Source organism: Acanthopagrus latus, chromosome 21 (assembly GCF_904848185.1).
Source record: "Acanthopagrus latus isolate v.2019 chromosome 21, fAcaLat1.1, whole genome shotgun sequence".
NCBI lineage: Eukaryota > Metazoa > Chordata > Actinopteri > Spariformes > Sparidae > Acanthopagrus > Acanthopagrus latus.
The window spans coordinates 20,421,824-20,444,718 of record NC_051059.1 but is presented as its reverse complement, the minus strand read 5'-3'; the positions used below and the strand labels follow the sequence as shown (position 1 = coordinate 20,444,718).

At 43.8% G+C, this 22,895-nt stretch overlaps 2 protein-coding genes and 1 long non-coding RNA gene across 10 annotated transcripts; 2 read left to right on the top strand and 1 right to left on the bottom strand.

The window, feature by feature from the left end:
• The first annotated feature begins 863 nt into the window (after positions 1 to 863).
• si:ch211-13f8.1 lies at positions 864 to 13,017 on the top strand. 6 transcript variants are annotated; one of them, XM_037083952.1, is made up of 12 exons: positions 864 to 992; positions 1,305 to 1,439; positions 1,524 to 2,728; positions 4,657 to 4,729; positions 6,536 to 6,688; positions 8,347 to 9,515; positions 9,942 to 10,095; positions 10,929 to 11,148; positions 11,316 to 11,507; positions 11,694 to 11,806; positions 11,901 to 12,091; positions 12,787 to 13,017. In XM_037083952.1, exons 3-12 carry the CDS (start codon positions 1,558 to 1,560, stop codon positions 12,978 to 12,980), a joined length of 3,630 nt encoding a protein of 1,209 aa, XP_036939847.1. In that variant the 5' UTR covers positions 864 to 992; positions 1,305 to 1,439; positions 1,524 to 1,557; the 3' UTR covers positions 12,981 to 13,017. The 6 variants fall into 6 exon arrangements, 5 of the variants coding, with proteins under 5 accessions (XP_036939847.1, XP_036939849.1, XP_036939850.1 ...); XM_037083954.1 differs by lacking the exon at positions 1,305 to 1,439 and having other exon boundaries at positions 873 to 992; positions 9,945 to 10,095; XM_037083955.1 differs by lacking the exon at positions 1,305 to 1,439 and having other exon boundaries at positions 873 to 992; positions 11,316 to 11,426.
• LOC119011119 lies at positions 12,927 to 17,239 on the bottom strand. The gene is made up of 3 exons (XR_005072125.1): positions 16,443 to 17,239; positions 14,902 to 15,851; positions 12,927 to 13,055 (listed from the first exon to the last, which is right to left on the bottom strand). It is a non-coding gene; the product is annotated as an uncharacterized LOC119011119 (long non-coding RNA).
• Positions 15,819 to 21,556, top strand: tal1 (T-cell acute lymphocytic leukemia 1). Of its 3 annotated transcripts, none has more exons than XM_037083961.1 (4): positions 15,819 to 15,952; positions 17,274 to 17,897; positions 18,399 to 18,487; positions 19,495 to 21,556. In XM_037083961.1, the coding sequence occupies exons 2-4, from the start codon at positions 17,311 to 17,313 to the stop codon at positions 20,016 to 20,018; spliced, it is 1,200 nt and encodes a 399-aa protein (XP_036939856.1). In that variant the 5' UTR covers positions 15,819 to 15,952; positions 17,274 to 17,310; the 3' UTR covers positions 20,019 to 21,556. The 3 variants fall into 3 exon arrangements, with proteins under 3 accessions (XP_036939856.1, XP_036939854.1, XP_036939855.1); XM_037083959.1 differs by having other exon boundaries at positions 18,399 to 18,517; XM_037083960.1 differs by having other exon boundaries at positions 15,821 to 15,952; positions 17,259 to 17,897; positions 18,399 to 18,517.
• The last annotated feature ends 1,339 nt before the right edge of the window (positions 21,557 to 22,895 follow it).

The window sequence follows — 22,895 nt, the reverse complement described above, 5'->3', positions numbered from 1 at the left end:
CACAGCCACAAACACAAAACTGAGCAGCATCTGCCGGAGTCTGATCACATCTGGGGGATTGACTTGTGACTACTGGCAAGCAGAGCAGTGTCCCAATTAGGCTGCTGTGCACAATCGCACACGTGTGGGTGCGTGCGTGTGTGTATGTGCGCGCACATGCGTCTAAGAAAACAGACAGAGAGAGAGAGAGACAGACAGAAAGAGAGAGTGAGCTGGGATGAGTTGACACAGAGGGAGGGATCAGCTGTATTGACAAATAAGACGACAGTTGTTTTCACGATGCGAGATTTGCCCTATATTCATATCCAAAACACCATCATCCTTATCCTGGGATTATCATCGGGATATCTCAGGGCGTGATCCGAGACTGGGGATGCCTCTTTCAGCAGGGAACCCGTTAAAGACATTTTAGTTTCATTTTTGTCTCATTGGCTTGTTAGGCTCCTGTGTGCAGGAGGGGGGGGACTCGGCGTGTGCGCTCTGCACTTACGCAACAGAGAGCTCCTCTCGGTAACGGGTTCTCGAGGCAAGGGCAAAATTAAAGCAGGCATTTTTTTTCCTTTTTTTTTCGTATTCCATTTTTGTCTAATCCCACTGATTTCTGAAGGGATTACCGGACCAATCATGATTGAGAGGCCGCTGGATCGCCTGACGCTGCCTAGACGGAGAGCTGTGTGGACCAGAGAGTGAGAGCGCAGCGCAAAGGGAATCTGGAGCCGCACCGAGAGACGTCATCGGGCTCCCTCGTTGTTTTTTGTTGTTTTTGTTTAGGGGGAAAAAAAATCAAAAAAGCAGGGGAAGTTGTTCCGCTTTTTCTTTTCTTGCACGGGCGACCGACTTGAGGATGCGCGCCGCAACATCTGCACGTTTCCTGCAGCTTTGCGAATACATCGGAACTTGTACATTTTGCGCCTGAATTGATGGCAACTTTCTCACGATGAGCAACGCTGGAGTTGTGCTTTGAAAGGAAACCATCGTCACTAAACATCCAGGTGCAGTATTCACTGTGTGTGTCTTTTGCCTGTTTATGTAACTAAATCTGGCTCAAGTGGATGTTGTGAAGCTGACTTTGTTCATAACGTTCATTATAATTTCTCAAATTGCCTTTTTTTGCAAGGTGCTGTGCAAATTATCTACATTATATCACATGATGTTAAGATTTTTTGACATCTTATGGCTTAATAATTCATTTTTCTGTGCTTGCTTAGTGAATAAGTGAGCGATTCACAGTGAAAGTTTATTTCCAATCTGTATTCTGGTTAACACAATGTTTATAATATTGTTTATTTGTGCCTGGGGCTCAGTTGCAGGCAGCAGTTGCTTATACTCATTCTGACGGATTATCCTGTGGGCTGCAAAGTAATCAGTGGATAAGGCAACGTGACTGAATCCACATTACATATCTCCTCACCAGGCAGATCAGATAAAAAAAGTAGCTGGTAATAGAAATGTAGAACAGTTTTCATGCATGCATATAAAAGATTTTTTAAAAAAACAAACAAACTTCTGTTTATTATCTTTAGGATCTGTCTGGACTTTCATGTGCATGACCAGCCAATGGAGGAAGAGAAGGTGGTTGATAATAACCAAACACAATCCAGTTCCCCTGTGCCCGCTGGCCTTCCCATCAACTGGGGACTCATCACCGGCCCTGTCCAGCCCATTCTCCCCACACCCTCTCTGGGCACCCAACTTCCTCCTGCTCAGAGCTCGGCGGTGCACGCGCTGCAGACAAAGGTGAAGTCGCTCACACAGAGGAGGACAAGAGGGAGAGACAGAGAGAAAGAAAGGTTTGACGCGGAGGTTTTAGTGAGCAGTCCGGCTGGGATTTCCTCCGAGGTCTTCCTCAGACAGCGGCCCAGAGCGAAGGGTCAGCTGTCTCTGCTGTCATCATCCTGGCGATCAGGTGCAGCGAGGATCTTGAGCAGCAGTGATGAAGAGGAGGAGGTGGAGGTGCAAGTTAGGTTGGAGATCCACAGTCCTCCAGCTGACGCTAAAGGAGAGCAGGTGTTCCAGGAGGTAGAGGAAACTGAGGGGGAGAGTTCAGAACGAAATTATGGTCAGCCTTGTGGGCTCGGGGAGGGTACTAGTTTGGAGAGTCTTCTGTCCGATAACTCGAGCAGCAGTAAGGATGACCCATCCCCTCCTTTTCCTCATCCTCCTCCTCTACCTGTGCTCTCCTCCTCGTCACCTGCTACCACCTCTGCTGCTACAACATCCTCCAATTCCTCCTCCACGTCAACTAGACACTGGGCACCACCCAAGGGCTTCTGGAGGGTGGCACGCCCTGAGACATTGCTCCTTAATGGTGTCGGCCCCAACAACATCCCCTCCACTGTACCTTTGAAGGACTACACTAGAACAGAAGCACTGGCGGGGCCTCAGAGGAAGCCTAAACCAGCCGAAACTGGCACCAGGAGCGACGTGGGTACTGCAGTGGATGAGTGCGATGAATCATCTTTATTCAAATACTCCGACAGCGTGGAGTCCTTCTTGGAAAGGTGCGAGCAGAAGGAGACAGACGGCAAGGGGATGTGCAGTTCAGACAGTTGGGAGAGCGTGTCTTCACAAAGCGGGGTGCTGTCTGCTGACGAGCGACTGAAGGTGAAGCAGAGGGCTTACGCCAAGTTAAGGGAAAGACAACAGAACTGCAGGGAGGAGAGAGACCAGAGCGGAGAGGAAAGTGGTGGCTACCATGAAGACACAACAGACAGAGTGGACTCTAAAGGTAGGTCTCTTGAGGGTGATGGGTGAAGACATAAACAGGCAAAAGTTTGACTTAAGTGTTTGAGAGATCAACTTGGTATCGAGTCACCAATAAGTTTGTAGGAAAGAGAGTTGAACTGACAATCCTTCCCTAACCTGAACTAAAGTAAGTCTGATAGATTGCATTTCCTGAAGGTTTCACAAGCTTTATCTATTCCCAACCTCAACCAAAGTGCAAATCTGAGGCGCGACATCCATCTGGGAAGTCTTCCTTGGAAACTGTTTGGAAATGGGAATGGCCTTTTCAGAAAAATAGGTCATCATAGGTGATGGGACTGTCTGTCTATCGTCATCTTTCATGGGCAAACTTCAGCCAAAACAATCCACTGTAGGAGCAAGCTGGTTGATCAAAATTCTCCTGAAGCCAGTCGAGAAAAACCTCTTTCCGTCATTAAAAGCCTCCAGTGCTGTTCTTTGCTCTTCTTTCAATGATATATACTCTTTAGTTCTGATATAACCGATGCTATAGCAGCTAGCTAACCCCTTGAGGAGCCACCGTTGTCGTGTCCCTCACTGGTTGTTGCTATATTCACCAGGTGTTACTCAACAGTACGCTGATCATTTTGTGTTTCGGCACAATTGCGTAGCTTGAAGCCTGGCAATACGTAATAGCCTAATCTTGCAAATATAGCTGCCTCACAAAATAACCAAAGTGTTTTGGTTGCCTAAACCCAACCGCAGCCTTGAGGCGAATCCTGGAATCTGGTTCAAAAGTTATGGACTTTGTACGCCCTCCATCCACCTCGACCACCTCACTCCCACGACAGAGCAGTACATAAATGTGCGTTCCCTCCTCCCCGTCTTGAGGTGGTTTATTTTTAGTTTGTCGATGAAAAGATTGTGTAATACTGAAGGACAAAGTGTTGTTAAAGACTGTTAAAGACGTTTATCTGACTCTGCTCTGTTACATTCTGTTGTGTGAGTTGGAAAACAAACAAAAACAGGCATTCATTAACTTCAGGGAACAGAAAGAGGTTTAATGGCTTCGGTTTATCCTTTGGCTCAATCACAGTCTTTCGATTGTGATTTGCAGCACCACTGTTGGTGTGGTGAGCGCTGTCATAAAGCTTTTCATGATGTTCATATTTTGGCTGTCGTCCAGCTTCTGCAACCATTCGAAGTTCCTCAAACGAGGCTTCCTCTGTCTCCTTGTTATGTTAAATAGAAAAGCAAAATGCAACCTGGCTGATTCCCGGTTTTGAACAGATGTCAGATGTGCAGATGTGCATGCGGGTGTTGCTATTATTAGCAGTCAGAGCGGTGGGGGGAAGTGTCCCTGCTTTTGTATCTCTGTCTGTGTGCTAATGGCTGTTTTCTTATGCATGTGCTGTGTCAGATTAAGTATTTTCCCAGAGTATAACACTGCATATGTCTCCTCTCTGCATGTGTCAATATGAATAGAGTAAAGTATTGCAAGACACATGGGATAATCCATTATTATCAAGTGATTTTCTCCTTCTCGTCTCTGGGAAATCAGCCGTTATCTGTCAGTAGTTGCATAACCTGTGTTTTTTGATTGACATTAAGGATCAGCGTGGATAACCTATTACACTGTCACTGAATCTGATGGTATAAAGGTTTATGAAAATCCTTATGATCATACAAAGACCCATTTATTTTAATACCCACATGTCCTTGTAATTCTGGCTGATGGCTCTCTTGGCAGCTTTGTTGGACCAAACTAAGCACATTAAATAAGAACTTAGCCTTTAATAAAAAATAAAACATGTGAATTATTCACCACATTAGCTAATTATAGAGGGAAACAAATACAGGAAGTCTTTGTTGTGTTTGTATGAATCCTCTGGAGCATTTTTTAAAGCTTTCACACAAGAGTTTTAATTCATATCAGATACGCTGAAATTTGTACCTTTTCTGTTTTTACACCAGTCGCAGGTGCTCATGGGGTGTCGGACAGCTCAGACTCAGCCATTCTCGCCCAGGAACTTGAACCCTATCTGAGGTGAGCAATGCAATCCTTCTGTAAGCGCCTGACAGGGGCGGCGACATACAACTCCTATGCTCTATTTATAGCCTTACCTCTCATAAATTCCAGTCTTACTGCTGTGTACATGGGAATTTAGAGTCTCTTCTTTTTTTCACAGTTTGAAGTAGCTTGAGTGTCAAAGAAGCTGCAGAACCCTGCACAAGCAAAACAAACACACTGACAACAAGGTTGAATCATTTTCAAGAGGCGATGCGGGCATGAAATAGGATATATTCATCAGGGAACATATGTAGAAGATGATGAATATTAATGAAGCTGAAATTTTATTCAAATACAATTCAGAAATTAAGCTCTCATTTGCAAGGGATTTGCAAAATGGGATATTTAACAATAGGGATAAAATGTTGGAGGCTCCAGACAGACTTTGGACCATTTTTTGAGCAGTCGTATTTTAAAGGAGAGTCTTTCTGGCTGTTGAATCTCATCTGCAGATCATGAAATATTGACAAGAGCCCAACCGAACAGAACATAATGCAGAAAAAGATACTTGGGGTTATTTATAGTTATTAACACCCAGTAATGTTTAATTTTTGGACGATGAAGTTTAATGTTTAACTGCAAAAAAATCCTGCATTTGTCTAGTTTGATCCCCACAGTTAAGGGATCATTGCAAAAAAAACAAAAAACAAACATGTTTTCTGTCTATACAAAATATCGGCTGATAAATCCATATTTGCCATATGGATTTATCAGCCGATATTTTGTATACAGTTTTATTCCCTCATATCCGTATCAGCACATCCCCCAAATTTCAGTTTTGGAATTTAATAAAAATGCCAACCCAAAGTGGCAGTAGTTGACAGTGTGGGAATGAGAATGAGACGGCATCAATGTGTATGTTGCATTTTACTGCGGTAGATGTTTATGGTTATGCTGATTTTAAGTACTTTATGTACTGTCAGCTAATTTAATCTACAGCAATGGGCTGCAACAGTTTTTTATTTAGTTCAAGAAGGAAAATAATATCTCAACCCATAAAAATAACATGTGATCTTCAAATGTATCGGAAAAATTCAGATCTAAAATCAAAATTTTGAAATGTAATGTTTTTTAGTGAACAGGAAGTGTAACCAGTAACTCTAGTATAAAATGCAATATTTGCCTCCAAGATGTGGCAGACTAATAGTATTTAGTTACATAATATGGAATCATCATCATCATAAATCATCATCATCATAAACATGCAGGATAAAACAGCTGGATATTGGCAACTGAAACAGGCTGCTAATTATGTGTTGTTTGTCAAACACTGACATGACAAACTGTAATCTATTGAAACATAATGTGTTTTCCTCTTGATACACAGGAGAGAATGAATCACTCTCAGTCCATTACAAGGATAATCCACATGGCTGGTGTATCATGCTATCTTTATCACTGGGCCAGGGGATAAAGACAAGTACAGACGATGAAGCACAATGCAGAGCAGCTTAGCTGGGCGTGAGGATAGATGGATAGATGGATGACGTTTCTCTCTGCCGCTCACTTCCACTTCCACTTCCACACCCCAGTCCATCTATCTGATATTACATAAGGCAGCTTAGGAAGACACAGCTTGATTCACTCTATGTTAAGTCACTCTGTGGGGAATATGATGTTGCTGGATATGTCACAACACGCAATAATCTTTGCACAGTTATAGACTTCAGTGAATAAAACATTTCATCCAGTCAGACACAGCCTAGTCTTTTCAACTCTATCCATTCCCGTGTGGTCTTCATGTCAAAAATGACCTTTTATTCTCTTTGTCTTGAATATCAGGTCACTTCTTGTAATAACTGACGAGCTTCCGCTGAGCCCAAGACACGAACAAGCCAAGCTTCTCCTGGAGCGAGCGCGACTCAAGGCTCGTTCCAATCACATTAAAGGCGATCGCCCCAGCAGACGCTCCCACTCTGATCAGAGATCAACCTCGTAAGTTGGCTACAGCTACTTCTGAGGGCTGTGACATCTTCACAAGCTAGACATTAGAGACTGCAAATGCCCCACTTGTGCCAGTTTTGCATAGACAGGCGTGGGTATGACTCAATGCTGTGGTAACAAGCTCCATTTGCACACAAGTTAATACCTTCTCTGGAAATTGCTTCAGTGATCCAACTGCCTCTTTTTCTCTTTCTTTTAGTTTCCTGTTTATCCCTCAATTTCCCAACCGTGTGTCTTCTTTACCTTTTCCTCTGCTTTGCCTATCCTTCTTTTGCACTTTGGAACCAGGCTATGATTTGTAATTACAAAGACAGAGCTGACAATGTTGAGAAAATGTCTGGTGTTTATGTAATATTTGTTACAGATGAAATCCTCTTTTATCAGCAGAAAGCATCAACTATGCACAGCTAACCTTGATAGGGTTAGGGTTGTGAATTGTACCTGCAGCAGCTACATGTACTGTATGTGTCACTGCAGTTTATTATGTCATAAAATGAAAACAGCTGCCATCTGAAATGCCCCCATCAGCATACGCAATACACACTTTTATCTACCTGGTCTATTTCTGAGAGATGCCTGACATTCAGTTTCACCTTCATGCTCATTCTTGCTTTCATGTCTTTCCCTCACTTTCAGGAGCTACTAGCTTACAAATGAATGAACATGTGTAAAGAGATGTCCACACCAAAAGCCATAACTATAACAATTACTATTAATGAGTCATGTAAAACAAGTGTGAGAGAAACACTGACAGCCAATCATAACCCTTCTGAATTTACAAGGTGTGATGTTCACAAATATTAAACACTTACATAAAATGATATCAGGATCTTTGGTGCTGATGGGTTTTCTGAAGTTTGATCTGCCTTTACCAACGTCCTCTTTATGGTATTCTTTTTGTTTCTGGGTAAAGGTTAGGGTTGGAGTTAAGGGTGGGTTCAGCAGTAACAGGTCATCAATATCCATTTTCCTAAGCTGCTGACACAGATGGAGTGTGCAGCGCATGCTTGACACTCTGTTTACAGGACGTTACTCTTCATTAGAGTGGATGCTGACATCATTATAACTATTGTTACAATCCTCATTCTTGGTGTAGATGGCCCTTTACCTTCTTATACCCGTTTTGACCAAGGCAGTTCAGGTGCTTGTTCGGAGCCAGTTCCTACTCTGGAGCCAAAGAAGTAGCTCTCTGATTCCAACTGATTGCAGATCAGCACAAACACTTTGCTATGCTAAGATGAAGAAACACTTATGTCAGGGGCTGGATGCAGCATTATTGTGACCAAGGGACAACTAAAACCGCTCATGTCAGCCATTTTAAAAAACAGAGCTCCCTGACAGGAGAATAAACAGAAGACTTTGTCTATGGACACCAGCAGCAATGGTCAGAGGACCAGTCATGTTTGGATGCCAGTGTGGGCATACAAAGCCAGGAGCGATACTTGTAAAGAGTCGACCCTAGCAAGGCTCGGAAATTGGTGACATATACAATGACTGAATGTCTCTGTGGTGGCAAAGCTTTGCAGGTTGAATTCCGTCACAACACTAGCACCAGCCCTGAACGAGATCTTGGTTTGCTTTGGTCAGTAGGGGGTATTAGAGACTAGATAAAATGTCTTTAATATGCACTTCTGTGTTATTTCTTGCAGAAAGAAGCAGCAAACTGAGTCTCCCCATCCAACACAAGTACAGAAAGCTGTTCAAACCAAAGAAGATCTTACAGCTCCAACTGTATCTGGTCCACTCCTTGTCCCCAATCAAAAAGACACTTCCCCCGGAGAACAAGGTGGTCGATCCAAACGCTATGGTTGTTCGCCCACACGGGTACGCTTTGAGGATGAGTCAGAGAAAGAAGCAGAGTCCCGGTACTTGGATAGAATGAAACAGCGAGGCAGGTCTGGGATGCCCAAGTCAAAGAGTAAAGACAGTAATACAGATTCTAGCAGCAGTGGTTCAGAGAGGAGTAAAGGCCATCGAAGTGTCTCCATGCCACCACCACAGAAGCAAGAAGATGTGGTTGTCAGTGGTGAACCCACAACGGTCATTAAAGAGATAATAGTGCTGGTGAAGAAATGTGAGGCATGTGGCTCTGTGGTCAGGGAACCTCAGCCTGTCTCATCGACCACAGACCCACAGAGCACCGAGCCACAGCATCCAGGCAACCCTGAGGATCCACGAGGAAAAGCTGTTCCTCACTGGGTGCCTCCAAACAAGCCAGAGCCAAGTACTCGCCCCAAAGCTCCTCTGACTGTCACTTTTGCTGGAGCTTACGTGCTGGGGGAAAATAAAGAGAGCAGCACAGGGTGGAAGTCATCAGGGTTTGGGAAACTCAGGAGAAGGAGCAGGAAAGGAGAGAGTCGGCTGGAGTCTGGCCACGGTCCTTACGGTCCATCCTGGGCTCAGAGGCGAAACTCTAATCCCAGGAACAGGGTCAATTTGAGCAGAGCTGTTTCCTTCGCCCCAGGCAGCCCCATCGATCTGGAGCCACGTTTACTCGAGGCCTCGGGTGGACAACCACCTGCCCCAGCTCTGCCTATAAAGTCAGCCCTAAAGTCAAGTTCAAGAAACCGCTCTGCTGCAGGTCAATCCACAGTTCAGTTTCAGATGACTTCAAATCAGGGAGGTGAGGGAGGATCCCAGGTCCTTTTGGACACTCCAGAAGCAAGAAGGGAGTCTCCGGTGGCTTTGAACCAAGGGACCCCTGCAACAAGTAACCCAGTGCCCTGTATCAGGCCCTCCACTCTGAGGTACTCCCCAGCCCGAATAGCAACTGACCTGCCAGCTGCTGAGCTCTGGGATGCCACTCCAGATGGAACAGGTAAGTGGTGATCTGTCAGTTATCTTCACAAATTACTAGTGAAATGTAAAATAAAATGACAAAATTACTGTGAAGAATGCTCATCACATTTTCCCAGAATACAAACTGATTTCTTCAAATTGCTTTTTTTTTTTCTAACTAATAGTCCAAAACCCGTAAGACTCCTGGTTTACAATAAAACAATACAAAGTAAAATAGCAAGTCTTTAAAAGCTAAAAGATAAGTTTCAGCTCTTTTTCATGGGCACCCCCTGTATAAAAAAATACATATAATGCAAAAGAAATATATGTAAATTATACATATAATATGTATATATAACACATATACAATATAAACAAATCACAGTACAAGCACCACTTGATTACTTGTCACACACAACAGAAGAGAATATTTTAAGTGGTTCTCTGACATCAGCCTTTTCACCAGCAGGTCTGAGTGGAGACCTCGGTTCTGGTTCTGAGTGTCGTCCTGCTCTGCGAGGCCTGGCTATGTCCCGGGCAGAGGACCTCAGAGCGGAGCTGCTGAGAGCAGAACATTTGAAAGCCGAGGCCATATGGGAGGAAAACTCTGACGGGTCCAGGTAAGCCAAGATAACAGCGCTCTTATGATGGCTTAGAAAATAAATCCCTCGCCCCCACCAACGCTGTTCCCAAAGGCAACTTGAGCGTGCCAGACTGGTAGCAGTTAGGAGATTAAAACCCTGACCTACACTCTGCAGGATGTTATTGTTCAAAATATTCTGTGATCATCAAGGCAATCCTGCCCTCTTCTGGTAATGAAACACCCTATTCATTGAGGCCAGAGTGATACAATCATTAGCAAAATAAGCGTTGTAACAGCTCTTGGTGTGTTGATTGTCACTTTGTTCAGTTTTTATCATTGTTTTGAGAATATCAAAAAAAGAATATCATATATTGAAGTTTAACGTTTCTTTATGTTTATGTTGTTTCATGTTTCTTTAGGTAACATTATATGATTGTATGTCATTACAACACTGTGCTTATGCTCTGGTTAGGTTTAGGCACCAGCACCAGAACAGCAAAAGAACATTTTTTTTTTACTTAAAATCCTTGATTTGGTGACCATGAACTCGGCTAGAGATGTCATGAGATCTCTTTAAAAACATGCAGTGTTGTCAGCACAAACAACACTTGAAATCGTCCCACAGTCGCTTCACAGTCGCAAATATTGCACGTAGACTTGAACTACAGTCTATGGTTTAGCACTCACACTTCTGACACCTCCACAACCATCCCCCTCACCTCTCATCAGATCATAAGAATGTGAATGTGATTTGACACGTATTGTAGAAATGTGAATATGACGCATAGCCTATGACATGATCACATGTGTGCCAGCATTAGTCCATCCTGGCGACTGGGCTGAACAATATTCATTGCTTTGCATCCACAGAAAGCTGGATGGACGGCCGAAGCTCTTCCTACGTCGCTTCTTTTCCTCCATCGGTCTGAACAGCGTTGGTAGACTGGTGAAAGGAGGCCGCTCCAGCAGCATGGAGCAGCTCAGTATACCCACCGCCCCCCGGGTCAGCTCTGCTTCTCCGAGCCCTACACGCAGACCACAACCTACCATCCGCATTCAGAGGACGCCCTCACTGCAAACCCTGAACACGGTGAGAGAGAGAGAGCAGCGAGTGGTGTTTTGTTCAGGACTCATGCACCCCTCAGTCATTGTCTTTTGTTTTATTTCTCCACATCACATAGATGTGATTTTGTTCCTTTAAAAAAAAGGGAGGCCGTGGGGAGAAAACATCTTATTTACATTTCTTTAAACTTCCAGTTCGGCTTTGAAGTGCCTCTCGCTGCTTATTTGCCACAGTGGACCCACCGCGGCTTTGAAGTATTACCAGCCTCTCTGCCCGACACTGGGAGCACAAATAATGCATTCCAGGTTGTCCGTGTTTCCTTCCACTTTCTCTGGAAGCCGGCCTTGCTGTCCTCTTGGCAGCTGCAAGAGTACACGAAAACAGACGTAAACAACTTTGTATTCCAGCCAATCACAGCCTCTATTAGCATAATGTGTGAGTGCTGCCAAGCACACACTTGTTAGTTTTGGAGGTGTGTCACAGCCAAAAAGTTCCACTTCCAAAAGCTGATCTGGTGAATTTTGCCGGGATGAAAAACACTATTTGTTACAGTGCCATTTATCTGCCACTAGGTGCTGCCACTGGCCCAACTGCGAAAAGCTTCCTCTGTGCAGAGTTTAGAGAGAAGAACTGAGCGTTCAACGATACTGGGAGAGGTGCAGATACCATATGGTCTGGCACCCAGGTAAGTTTAAAAAAGAAATAGAGAAAAGAACATGTAGTAAGATATTTTACTAAGATATTTTACTTATGACTAGAGCTGATTTCTGTTGTTACAGCCCTGAAAGCCCTCAGCTCGAGCTACACAGAGCTCTGAGTGTTGAAGAAGTACTTCCCTCCAGAATCGTACGTCCGGTGGGCCGGGTTACCCAGGCTTTCTCTGACGGGACCCTCCTCCTGGAGCTCACCAGACCCCCAAATGGTCCCTTTGGTTTCGTCATCTCAAGGGGCAAAGGTCGACCAGACACGGGTAACTTTTTTTAATCTAAATTCTCATGGTACTGTTTGAAGGGGTTTGGTTTTGCAGTTTTGGTGGATGTTTTACACCCTTAGATAACTGCCAGCCTTATTGTCTAGAGGCCGACTGATGTATCACCAACATATATATCACAAATATATTGTACAATATGCACCATATGAAAACATGTTTTGGAAAAGCAGAAAAAGATACTTGGTGTAATTTTTTAAAAGTTTACTAGTTTTGTACTGAGCAGCAGAGGTTTTTGTCCAACAGTGTTATATCCTGCCCCTATTATGTACATATCTTTATCACAAGTGATTTGTAATTTGAGGGATCTGTGCAGAAAAAGAAAAAAAAAAATGTGTTTATATAAAAATATCAGTGGGAAAATCAACGTCAGATTCTATTTTCCCCCTAATTTCAGTATCAGCTCCTTAAAGTCCAGTATCAGTTCGGCTGTAATGTTGTGTGGTCCTGACAAGAGAATATGATTAAGAAATAAGAAATGAAATGCCTTTGTTCAGATATTAATTTTGCCTTTGGCTTTACTGTTAAAATTGGTAATCAATCATGATCAGATACATCATCCAAAATGTCAAAATGTAGGGACAGTTCTGCAGACATCATATTACATATTTAAATTAATATCTGTCTGATTTTGTTCTATTCAATTATACTGATTGTGACAATTGTTTCCCCCCCAGGTGTGTATGTAGAGAAAGTGGGCGATGGCAGTGGAGAAGGCCCCTACACAGGTCTCCTTGGCATCGGCGATGAGATTCTACAGGTGAATGGAGAGGCGGTGGCCGGCCTCGGGATGGACCAGGTGACGCGGCTCATGACCCGGGAAAGCACCGCCTCCCTTCGGATCATGCCGGCACGACGCAGCCAGCGCTGACAAGGAGTCGGTGGCACGGTGCCCGTCTCTGGATTGTAAACTCGCCACTTTGAAACACTGCCGATGGACCAAAACCTGTGGTAGACGTGAGATACTCAGTGTATATTTCATGTTAAACTCGCATATCAAAATGGCTGCAAAGGATGACAAGGTTAGAGGTTCATATCCTAGCAAAACAATGTGACACTGCAAGGGACTTGGATTTCATTCATCAAATCACAAAATAACCAAATGACACATCAAAAACCAAACATATCCAGTAGAAGAGGACTGTGCTGGCTAGAGAGTATATTTTGATTTTAATACGAGGTAAACACTAGAACTACTGATTCAAATCCAGCATGACTACGTATGTTTGTTCTTTATGGTCACAAATGGATGAATAGAGATGATTTTCATTCATGAGGTAGGCCCGTCTTAAAAAGCAAACTGCATTTATATTAACTTTGCTATCCGACAATCAAAAAAAAAAAAAAAAAAGACAACAGCACTTCTCGTTTGTTCTGAATGTGATTTTTTTGCTGTTAGCAGCACACAGTAGAGAGTTTAACACCCTAAATGCTCAGTGACCAGAACTGTATGTTGTCACACGGTGTTTAAATGTTGCACAGATCTGTTCCCCTTAATCCTGTTGATTACTTCAGATGATTGACATGTGTAAGGATGTGCCACAAATGTCATCTTGTCCCACGAGACCCTCAAAATGAAGAGCAACCTGCACACGCACACAAAGCTTCTTTTTTTTTTCTCTCTCTCTTTTTTTTTTTTTTCAAAGTGCCCTCTCTTGCATTGCAACTCATCTAAACGGGAACAAACAAACAACCAATCATATTTTTTCACTTATTTTTCTTCTTCGGATCATATTTCCCTGCTGCTCTTGCACGATCATTTTCACGTCACTCGTGCTGTATCACCCACTGCTCCATGAGATTGACGCTGGTTTGCATCTAAATAAAAGTCTTTTATTTTGTCAAACCTTTATGGCTGAATGTAACATATTAACTACAAGGAGATTACAAATTCTGTCACACTGTTCTGTATCTGCTCACTTAGATGCATGAACAATTTGTAGACTCATAATATGGTTTGAACTGATATGATATTTATTCTTAATTTGACGTTAAAAGCTACGCTGATGTGTCAGTTTGTCTGATTTTATTGGCCGATGTCAGAACTTTTTTGCAGAACATAATGCAGAAAAATATGCTTGGGGTAATTTATGATAATTGAATTACCTGTTAAGTTCACTGATTCAGGACACTGATATGATTTTGGACAATAAGGTTTATTGTTAAACTGTAAAACATGCCTGCCTCTTTTATATATTTGTCTTAATGTTTGTTTTCAGGGATCATTGGAGAAAAATGTGCTTATTTCCCACAATATTTACGCTTTTTAATCCCTGATTGACCCCCAAAATCCTGTATCCTGGTAATAAAAGAATAAAAAATAAATAAAACCTTAAAACTTAAATATCTTAGATGTGCACATTTTGCATCATTAATTTGGACCCAGAGTGTAAGTGCTGAGTGCTCCTCACCAATACTGATAATAAAAAATAATAATAATAATTAAAAAAAAAACTCTTGGCACAGCTGCAGTTTCCTTCCTCCATAAACTCTTAAAGGGATTATGTCAGGCTGCTGTGTGTGCACAGGATGTATAGGATGACGGTCGTGACTGAGCAGCTCCAACAGGTCTGTGTGAGGGTCGTGACTAATAGTAGGACTCCTAACCTTATTAAACATCTATCTATCTATCTATCTATCTATCTATCTATCTATCTATCTATCTATCTATCTATCTATCTATCTATCTATCTATCTATCTATCTATCTTTTACAACAATGATGCGATTATTTTGAAGTTCATAAGTGTATTTGACTGTAAGCCGTGTGGAGGATCCGTTATTAGGATGTACCTGCTGCCATTCAGACAGGCCTGGACGGGTCCTGATAGCGCGCAGGCTCCATTTATCTGATGCGACCAGGAGCCGATACGCGTTTATCTCCCGCAGCCACGACTCCTTTTGCGTTGGGACCCCGAGGGAACCGCCGCCCGACACACACACACACACACACACACACACACACACACACACACACACACACACACACACACACACACTGACACGCAACACGGCGTTTATTTATCTATCTATTTATTTCATTATTTATTCCCCTGGATCGATAAATACTCGTGTCCCCATTCAATTAAGGGGTCGTTATCGCAATTACACCCCTTCATCGTTTTTTTTTTTCTTTTTCTGTGTTGGCCTATCAGTGGGCTACATCCTGCCTCAAGGCGCAGAAATGGATATGAAGGAATGGATATACTCTTTTCTTTTTTAAAGATAGAAAATAAAAATGAAAAAGATAGACAACCCTCTGCTGTCGTTGGTTATCTTAATGCTGGATAAATGGGCTTAGTGACAAAAGAAAGGAAAAGAAAAAAACCCTTTGTCGGTAATATAAATAGGTCACAAGCTTAACCTGCGCTTTTGTTTCTTCCATCAAAAAATAAAAAAAATAAAAAATAATTTAAAACACCTCAGCTCGGGCTACAGTAACACCACCTCACGTTGTTACAGGCCGTTGCGCTGTGCCTGTTTGCCTTTTTTTTAATGCTTTGCCCTCCACAAGCCTATATAGCCCACGACAGCCAAATAATAATGAATCATTTCATAAATAATGGGTTTAGGGGCTTATCGGGAATGAAGAGGCCGCTGCCGTGCGCTTATCTCACTCGGCCACATTGCGGCCTGTGTTCCGCTCCCCATACTGAGGAGCGCGCTGGATGCGGCGAGGAATAACTCAGCTACACACACACACACACACACTCACACACACACATATACACACTGCTCCACAACTGGCAGAGAGAGAAAAAAAAAAAAAAAAACCTCAGACATGGATGACCCACTCACAAAATGGCTCCACTTACACAGTAACATCAACAACACGGCTGGAGCGGTAAGTGCGAGAAAAAAATACATGTCTTTATTTTTTAAAAAAGCAGCATGTCAGTTGTTCTTTAAACGCTGTAATTGGATTTCTATCTTATTGGTGTTACGGCGCGAGATATTTAGCCGTCATTTTACCGCTATTGTCCGATCGGATGGGTTAAAGACTGTCGCCTCCGGGAGGTAATAACGGATGCGAGGCCTTGTTGGAGAATTCCCACAAATACAAGTGCGCTTTTTTTGGTTTTGTTTTGTTTTGTTGTGTTAAAATCGGCGTTCTGTTTGTTCGTTTCGTAAATCATATTTTTTTGGGGGGGCATTTACTGAATTAATTACGCGCTGAAAAAACAACCTAACGCTGTTGTGCGCTGGATCGAATGTGACAAGGCGTTGATGTTCGGCTCTGACAACAACAGCTCTGTGGCCTACACAACCACAAGACAACAACAAGAAAGAAACACACACACATACACAACAACAACAACAAAAAATCACACAACCTGCTCTGACAATCCGTGTCGACGAAAGCGATCAGGTCCAAGCGATTTCGAAGCTTTACGCGGTTATTTCTGGATATGCTGAAGGCAGGAAAAAAAAAAAAAAAAGATGGAGGAATTTTATTTCGACGAAGGGATGAAAGCTCTCTCCGTGCCGTGGCGCTGGCATCTACGATTTAAAGATCATTCCACAACCGAATTAAACAAACAAAAAAATATATATCGCTTCCAGTTTTGTTCGAGCGCGTTTTTTTTTTTACGCAGAGCTCAAATGTACTTGCCTTTAGATGCGAGCTTTTAACGCCATGTACCGTGCTGGAGGCCGAGCGAGCCGCAGATAAGAGATCCACACGCATGGATGCAGAAAAAAACACAAGACAAAGCTCAAAGTCAAATTGTAATAAAAATGTTTATGAGTGTAAAATCAACCTTGAGAGGAAAACAGTAAGGATTGTTTGATTCCAACAGCAAGACGAGTCTCAAACCTTCAACAGCTCATCATAATGAAGAAAATGCTCGAGAATTAAATACGCTTTATATTTATTTGTCACATAACATTAATGCAATCGTTTGTCTTATTAAGATATTAAAGAAAATGTGATAATTGAGAAGAATAATTAATGTTGCCAGCGAGCAACTAACAGGATATCACTTCTCTTTCTTATACTGTTTTGTTGGAAGTCAGCAATAACGATAATAATTATAATAATAAAAAGGATAAATTAATCTTAATGCCATCGTATTAACTGCACGGGGAGCAAAAGCTTGGTTATTTATCTGCCACATTTTCTCCTGATCAGTGTTTTATTTAATCTAAAGGAAATCTTATTGTAGGACGTAGAGGACTCGAGCGAGTGGTGACGCTATCAAAATGATGGAAAAACGGCAGCCGGAGCTTTGTCCCGGGAGTCCCGATGCAGAGTCCGGTCCTGGAAAGCGAGAGGACTCCTCCATCATCTCCAGACTGAACGGGTGCAAGGAGCACGAGGAGCCGAGGAGGGGGGTGGTGGTGGAGCAAGGGGAGGAGGAGGAGGACGACGACGACGAGGAGGAGGGGGAGGAGAAGGAGAAGCAGAGGGAGAGGGAGAGGATGAGGGGAGGGCGCTTCAAGGGGGTTGAGGAGACGGATGACGTTCCTCTGCAGAACTCGAGCAACGGGACCAGCATCAGCATCATCATCAACGGCGTTGCCAAGGAAACTGCCTCTCACAACGCCCTTGACCTGAAAAGGGAAGTGCCGGTGATCGAGCTCTCCAGGAGGGACGCTATAAAAGCGGTGGAGCAGAGGACTGAGAGCCATTTGGTGCCGATCACGGAACTTCGCAGACCTCCACCGCTGCCGCTGCCGCCGCCGCAACGAGACGACGCTCGAATGGTCCAGCTGAGCCCAAACGCGTTCCCTGTCCCGGCCCGGGCGATGCTCTACAACCTGGCGCAGCCTCTCGCCGCCATCAACAGGTAAAGGAAGAGGCAGAGTGAAAGAAAATGGGGGGGGGGGGGAAATCGTGTAATTCGTGAATGCAGGTTTCATTTTAATCATCGTGGCCGTCACTGTGGAAAGTTAGAGATGTGATGCTGCGCCTCAGGCCTGTGGCCCTGCAGAGATAGGAGTGAAAGGATGCTTGCTTGAGTGAACATGTTGAAGTTATTAAGCCTGTGTGTGCCTGTTTAGCCAATAAATGTGCGTGTGTTTATGAGTGTGTGTGTGTGTGTGTGTGTGCGTGCGTGTGTGTTTATGAGTATGTGTGTGTGTGTGTGTGTGTGTGTGTGTGTGTGCATGTGTGTTTATGAGTGTGTGTGTGTGTGTGTGTGTGTGTGTGTGTGTGTGTGTGTGTGCGCGCGCGCGCTCCTCCTGCAAAGAGTGGAAGCTGGTAAGGTTTATGTGCATTGAAGTAAAAGCGGTAACTCCTGTTTTCTAACGTACCTGTGCACCATTTGTCTGCTTTTCTGTTGCTGAAGTCTCGGAGGGGAGTCGGAGCAGTACAGCATGTACCCCAGCAACAGGGTAAAGCGCCGCCCGGCGCCTTATGAGGTTGAACTCGACGAGGGTAGGCGCATTTTAGATCTTTATAAGTATGGTAAGACGCACTTCTGCTGTGTCCTCCTTTTGCCAATTTAGTTCCCCTGAACGTCCCCACCTCATCTCCATCACCACTCATCCACTGACATGGACCCACACTGTACCTAATCTGAGTGTGGCAGAAGGCGCCTTGCAAAAAGAGAAAAAAATTCAGCCCAAGTGTCTAACCCAGAGGAAAAAATGCATCATAATTCACGGCATAAACGAATGCACGCTAATCAGAGTGTCAAATACATGTACCTGCATGCCGTCAAAGTAAGCGCTTTTCAGGAGGATTTGGGGTTTATTTCATTTGAAACATCCTTGCCACCGCTGCCCACTCGGTGCCATATACAGGGGTGGAGGATGGGGGTGCTGCTGCCTCCATGCCAAGGTTTTACTGCAGAGTGGGCTGAAGGATTAAGATAGACTGGGTGTGTTCCAGGGGCGACAATAGCCTGGAAGACACCATTGTTGGGGGTGGGAGGATGTGTGTACCTGCAGCGGGGCATTTTATCAAACCTAAATTAAAAAAAAAAAAAAAAAAACGTACATAGAATATGGAACAGGGAGCACACAGGCTCCCTCACACCCTATCACAGGGTTTGGTATGACAACCTAACCATTTTTCTTGTCTTGCATTTGCATAGTATTTGGCACACAGCATTTCGTACTCATTTTTGCAAGCCTTCAGCTTCTACTCCATCATCTAACAATCCATTGTTGTACGGAGGACAATTTAGCAACTTTAATTCGTAGGATTTTTCAGCTTTTTTTAAATTTTACTGACAAGCACATTGTTTTTTATCAAAACCTCACAATGTGCATCTGTTCTCCTGACAGTACTTCCTCCATTTATATTACTGTATTTGTAGTGCTTTACTGCATTATCTGTTCCCTGCATTTCATGATGTTTGTGTTACCATGTCCTGTCAACGCCTCCTGTCCTTACTCTCTCTTTATGTCTGTCTCTTCTCCTCCGTGTTCCTCTGCTAGCTGGCCAGCCAAAGATTGTACGCCGTATCTTCACAAACAGTCGTGAGCGTTGGCGGCAGCAGAACGTAAACGGGGCGTTTGCGGAGCTTCGCAAGCTCATCCCCACTCACCCCCCGGACAAGAAGCTGAGCAAGAACGAGATCCTGCGGCTTGCCATGAAGTACATCAGCTTCCTCTCCAACCTCCTGGAGGACCAGGACGGAGGGAGGAATGTTGGCAGCACAACTGATGGGGAAACCGGGCTGCTGGTCGGGGCCCATGAGGGGGGCCCGCAGGGTGGACCACATCAGGACACAGTGGTCGGCCTGGCCAGGGACGATCTCTTAGAGACAATGTCACCAGGCTCCAGCTGTGGAAGCCTGCCTGATGGCGATGCCGAGGGCAGTCCCGAGAGCTTTATGGAGGACCAGGACTCACCTCCAGCTCCAAGGACTCTTACGGCTTCACGCGGGCCCCCTCTTCATCTAGCTGCTAGGGATCTGAGGCGCAATGGACGCCCTATAGACGGCTCCAGTCGCCGATGATGCTGATGCCAAAAGACCACGGACACAATGCCTGAGACTGAAAGGGAAGGGTGAGAGGGACTAAAAGAGAGGTGGATATGCTCAGGACCTGTTAGCTTTGAGTTGTCAGTGTAGGATGAGGAATGAAGCTCCGAGTAGTGAGATAGTGGTGCCCAAACCGGATCATGAGTACGTTCCTGTCTCCACCTGACACACGAGACGGCACTGATGATGGTTTTTGGTTGGTGATTGAGTTGAATTTGATCCGACAAAAAGACTTGTAAATTCTGCATGTCTCATGTCTTTGGCCGACCTGCAGATCATGACTTTTTCTAAGCCCAAAGACTGGATACTCTAAAAAAATTAAACACGTATACAAAAAACAAAAGAAATAAAGAATGAGTGAATGAAACGGGACAAAACCAAACAAAAAAATCAATCAAGAGACACTTAAAAAAAGATTTTTGATGCACAAAAGGAAGTTTAAATCAATGCTTCGTTAATGATACTATTGATTACACTGTGGTGCAGCCAGAATAGATCCTAGAGTGCAGCGAGTAAATGCCTCTAAAACATTAATGAATAAAACCCAAGAGATTTATGCCCAGCAGATCTGGTGTGTTAGAATAAAGACCCAGAAACAAGCTTCTGCCTCAGTCGGAGGCCGTATATGACCCGATTGGACTCCATTGTGCCCGTGCAGTTGCATATGTATTGTAAATAGCATCATATTTCCACTGCACAATATTAACAACAGTGACTCGAGTTCAAGTCATGTGGTTTTCAGATGTACCGTAGCGTGTTTGTCAAATGGGTTTACAAGCAAAAGCGGTCTTTTAGGAGACGAGAGGAGGGAAGAGACGAGATGAACTCGGGAGGGCGAAGGCAAGCGACCGAACGTACAGTACATCAAAATGTGGTACCATTTAATTCTGTTACACTGTTGGTGATGAGAAAGCGACACACCAAAATACGGCGACAGACGAGTTTGAACGATTTCACTGCCTGGAATGAATATTTGAAATTGCTGTGGAGGTACAAAGACATGCAGTGTTTCCTAACGTGTACAAAAATATGGGTCGTATGATAAACATGGAATGACTCATGCAGTCTTTTTGATATGAATGTTTCAGTGTTTTTTTTGTTTTTGTTTTTTTTTTTAACTGTAATGCAGTTGTAGTTTAGTAAGGTACACAAAATAAAAAATCCCTTCATTGCCGCATTTCACATATACACATACACGCTCACGCACGCATGCACGCACACACACACACACACACACACTGTTAATATCATAACAACACCAGCAGTTTTCTGACAAATGAAGTTAAGTATTGCTCACTGTTGTTGGTTATTCTGCTTTTTCAGCAGGACCTAGTAGCCTATATTGGTACCTTTGGTAACTATGGTAATTTTATGAATTGCAGTAAAGGGACATTGTACGTTTGGTAATGACATATTTGTTGTATGATAGCTGTATCTATAAATATATCCAATGTTAAAATTGATGAATTTTATACAAAACCCCTGAATAAAACACGCAGAGGAAAAGCCTTGTAAGCCTGTTGTGGGTCTATTCAATTCCTTCACTGTACAAGAAACTGAGACACGAGACATTTTTGCATCACTTTTTCATATTACATATGACAAATCTTATACCTTTGACACACTTACTTGCAATTACATAACCTCAAATTCCTGGAGGCAACTGTTCCCCGCCTTATCTGTACAGATTGTATAGTCTAAACCACAACCTCCTCATGAAACTCCCCCCCCAAATGAAACGCTGGTATCCTCACTTCCTCCCAACAAGTGACAACTTCCTGTTAGAGGTTAACGTGGCTCGGTGACCTGCAGGATATCCTGCCATTGTGAAAGTGGTTTCGACAGCCTCCGCTGCACTCGTTTGCCCGCTGTCGTGTCTGAACAAACTGTGAAACAGCTCAGCCATACTGGTCGAGGGTCCCACAGCCCCGAAAGTTATTCACCTACGCCACCGAAAAGTTATGCGGTCGCTGATAAGAAGTTAGCAGAGCTGTTGTAGCTTTTCCACAGTCCCTGTATTCCAGTGCTCACAGCAGACTTTGCCACCACCGGTGCCACTGCTGCTACTACTACCACTACTACTACTACTACAGCTCTTAGATATTTTTCTCAAAACTATAATTGCTTCCAGAGAGCATCAGAGACATCCAGGTGTTCGGAGACCTCTCCTAGGCCCTCCGCTCTGGCTGTGCCGGGACTGACTGGGGGGCTCTCGGGGTTAATGCCTGCCAAACATTTTTACCTGCTTCAGTGTTCCTCGCTCTCCAAAAAAAAAAAAAAAACAACAACACACAGAGTCACAAAAAGAGGGATACAGGGAGTGTATATGAGGGATTGAAAGGGAGGGAATGAGAGGAGGCTTGTGCTCGTACGTGTGCGTGTGTGTTTGTGTGTTTGTGAGCCCGGGCTTATGTGAGTGTGTGTGTGCACTCGCTCTGCATAGATCTGTGTGTGTGTGTGTGTGTGAGCTGGCGTGTGTGCGTGTGTGTGTGTGTGTGTGTGTTTATCAGCTCAGTGCAGATGGGTGGCAGAGTGGCTCTTGCAGCCAAATGATTCAGTATGCTAATGAGTTGTTATCTGTGGCGCTGCAGGAACAATATACTGTCTTTCTCACAGTGGGAATCCAGCCTGCTGGGAACAGATTACACTGCACACACCGCCAAGGTAGTTATTTATATTTTCACACAGAGTAGTAGAAAATACATAAATGCACACACACATGGACACACATACACAGATAGGCCTATAAACAAACAAGCAAAATAACATTTTAACACACACACACACACACACACACACACACACACACACACACACACACCACCATCACCACCAACAGCAGCATAAATAAGG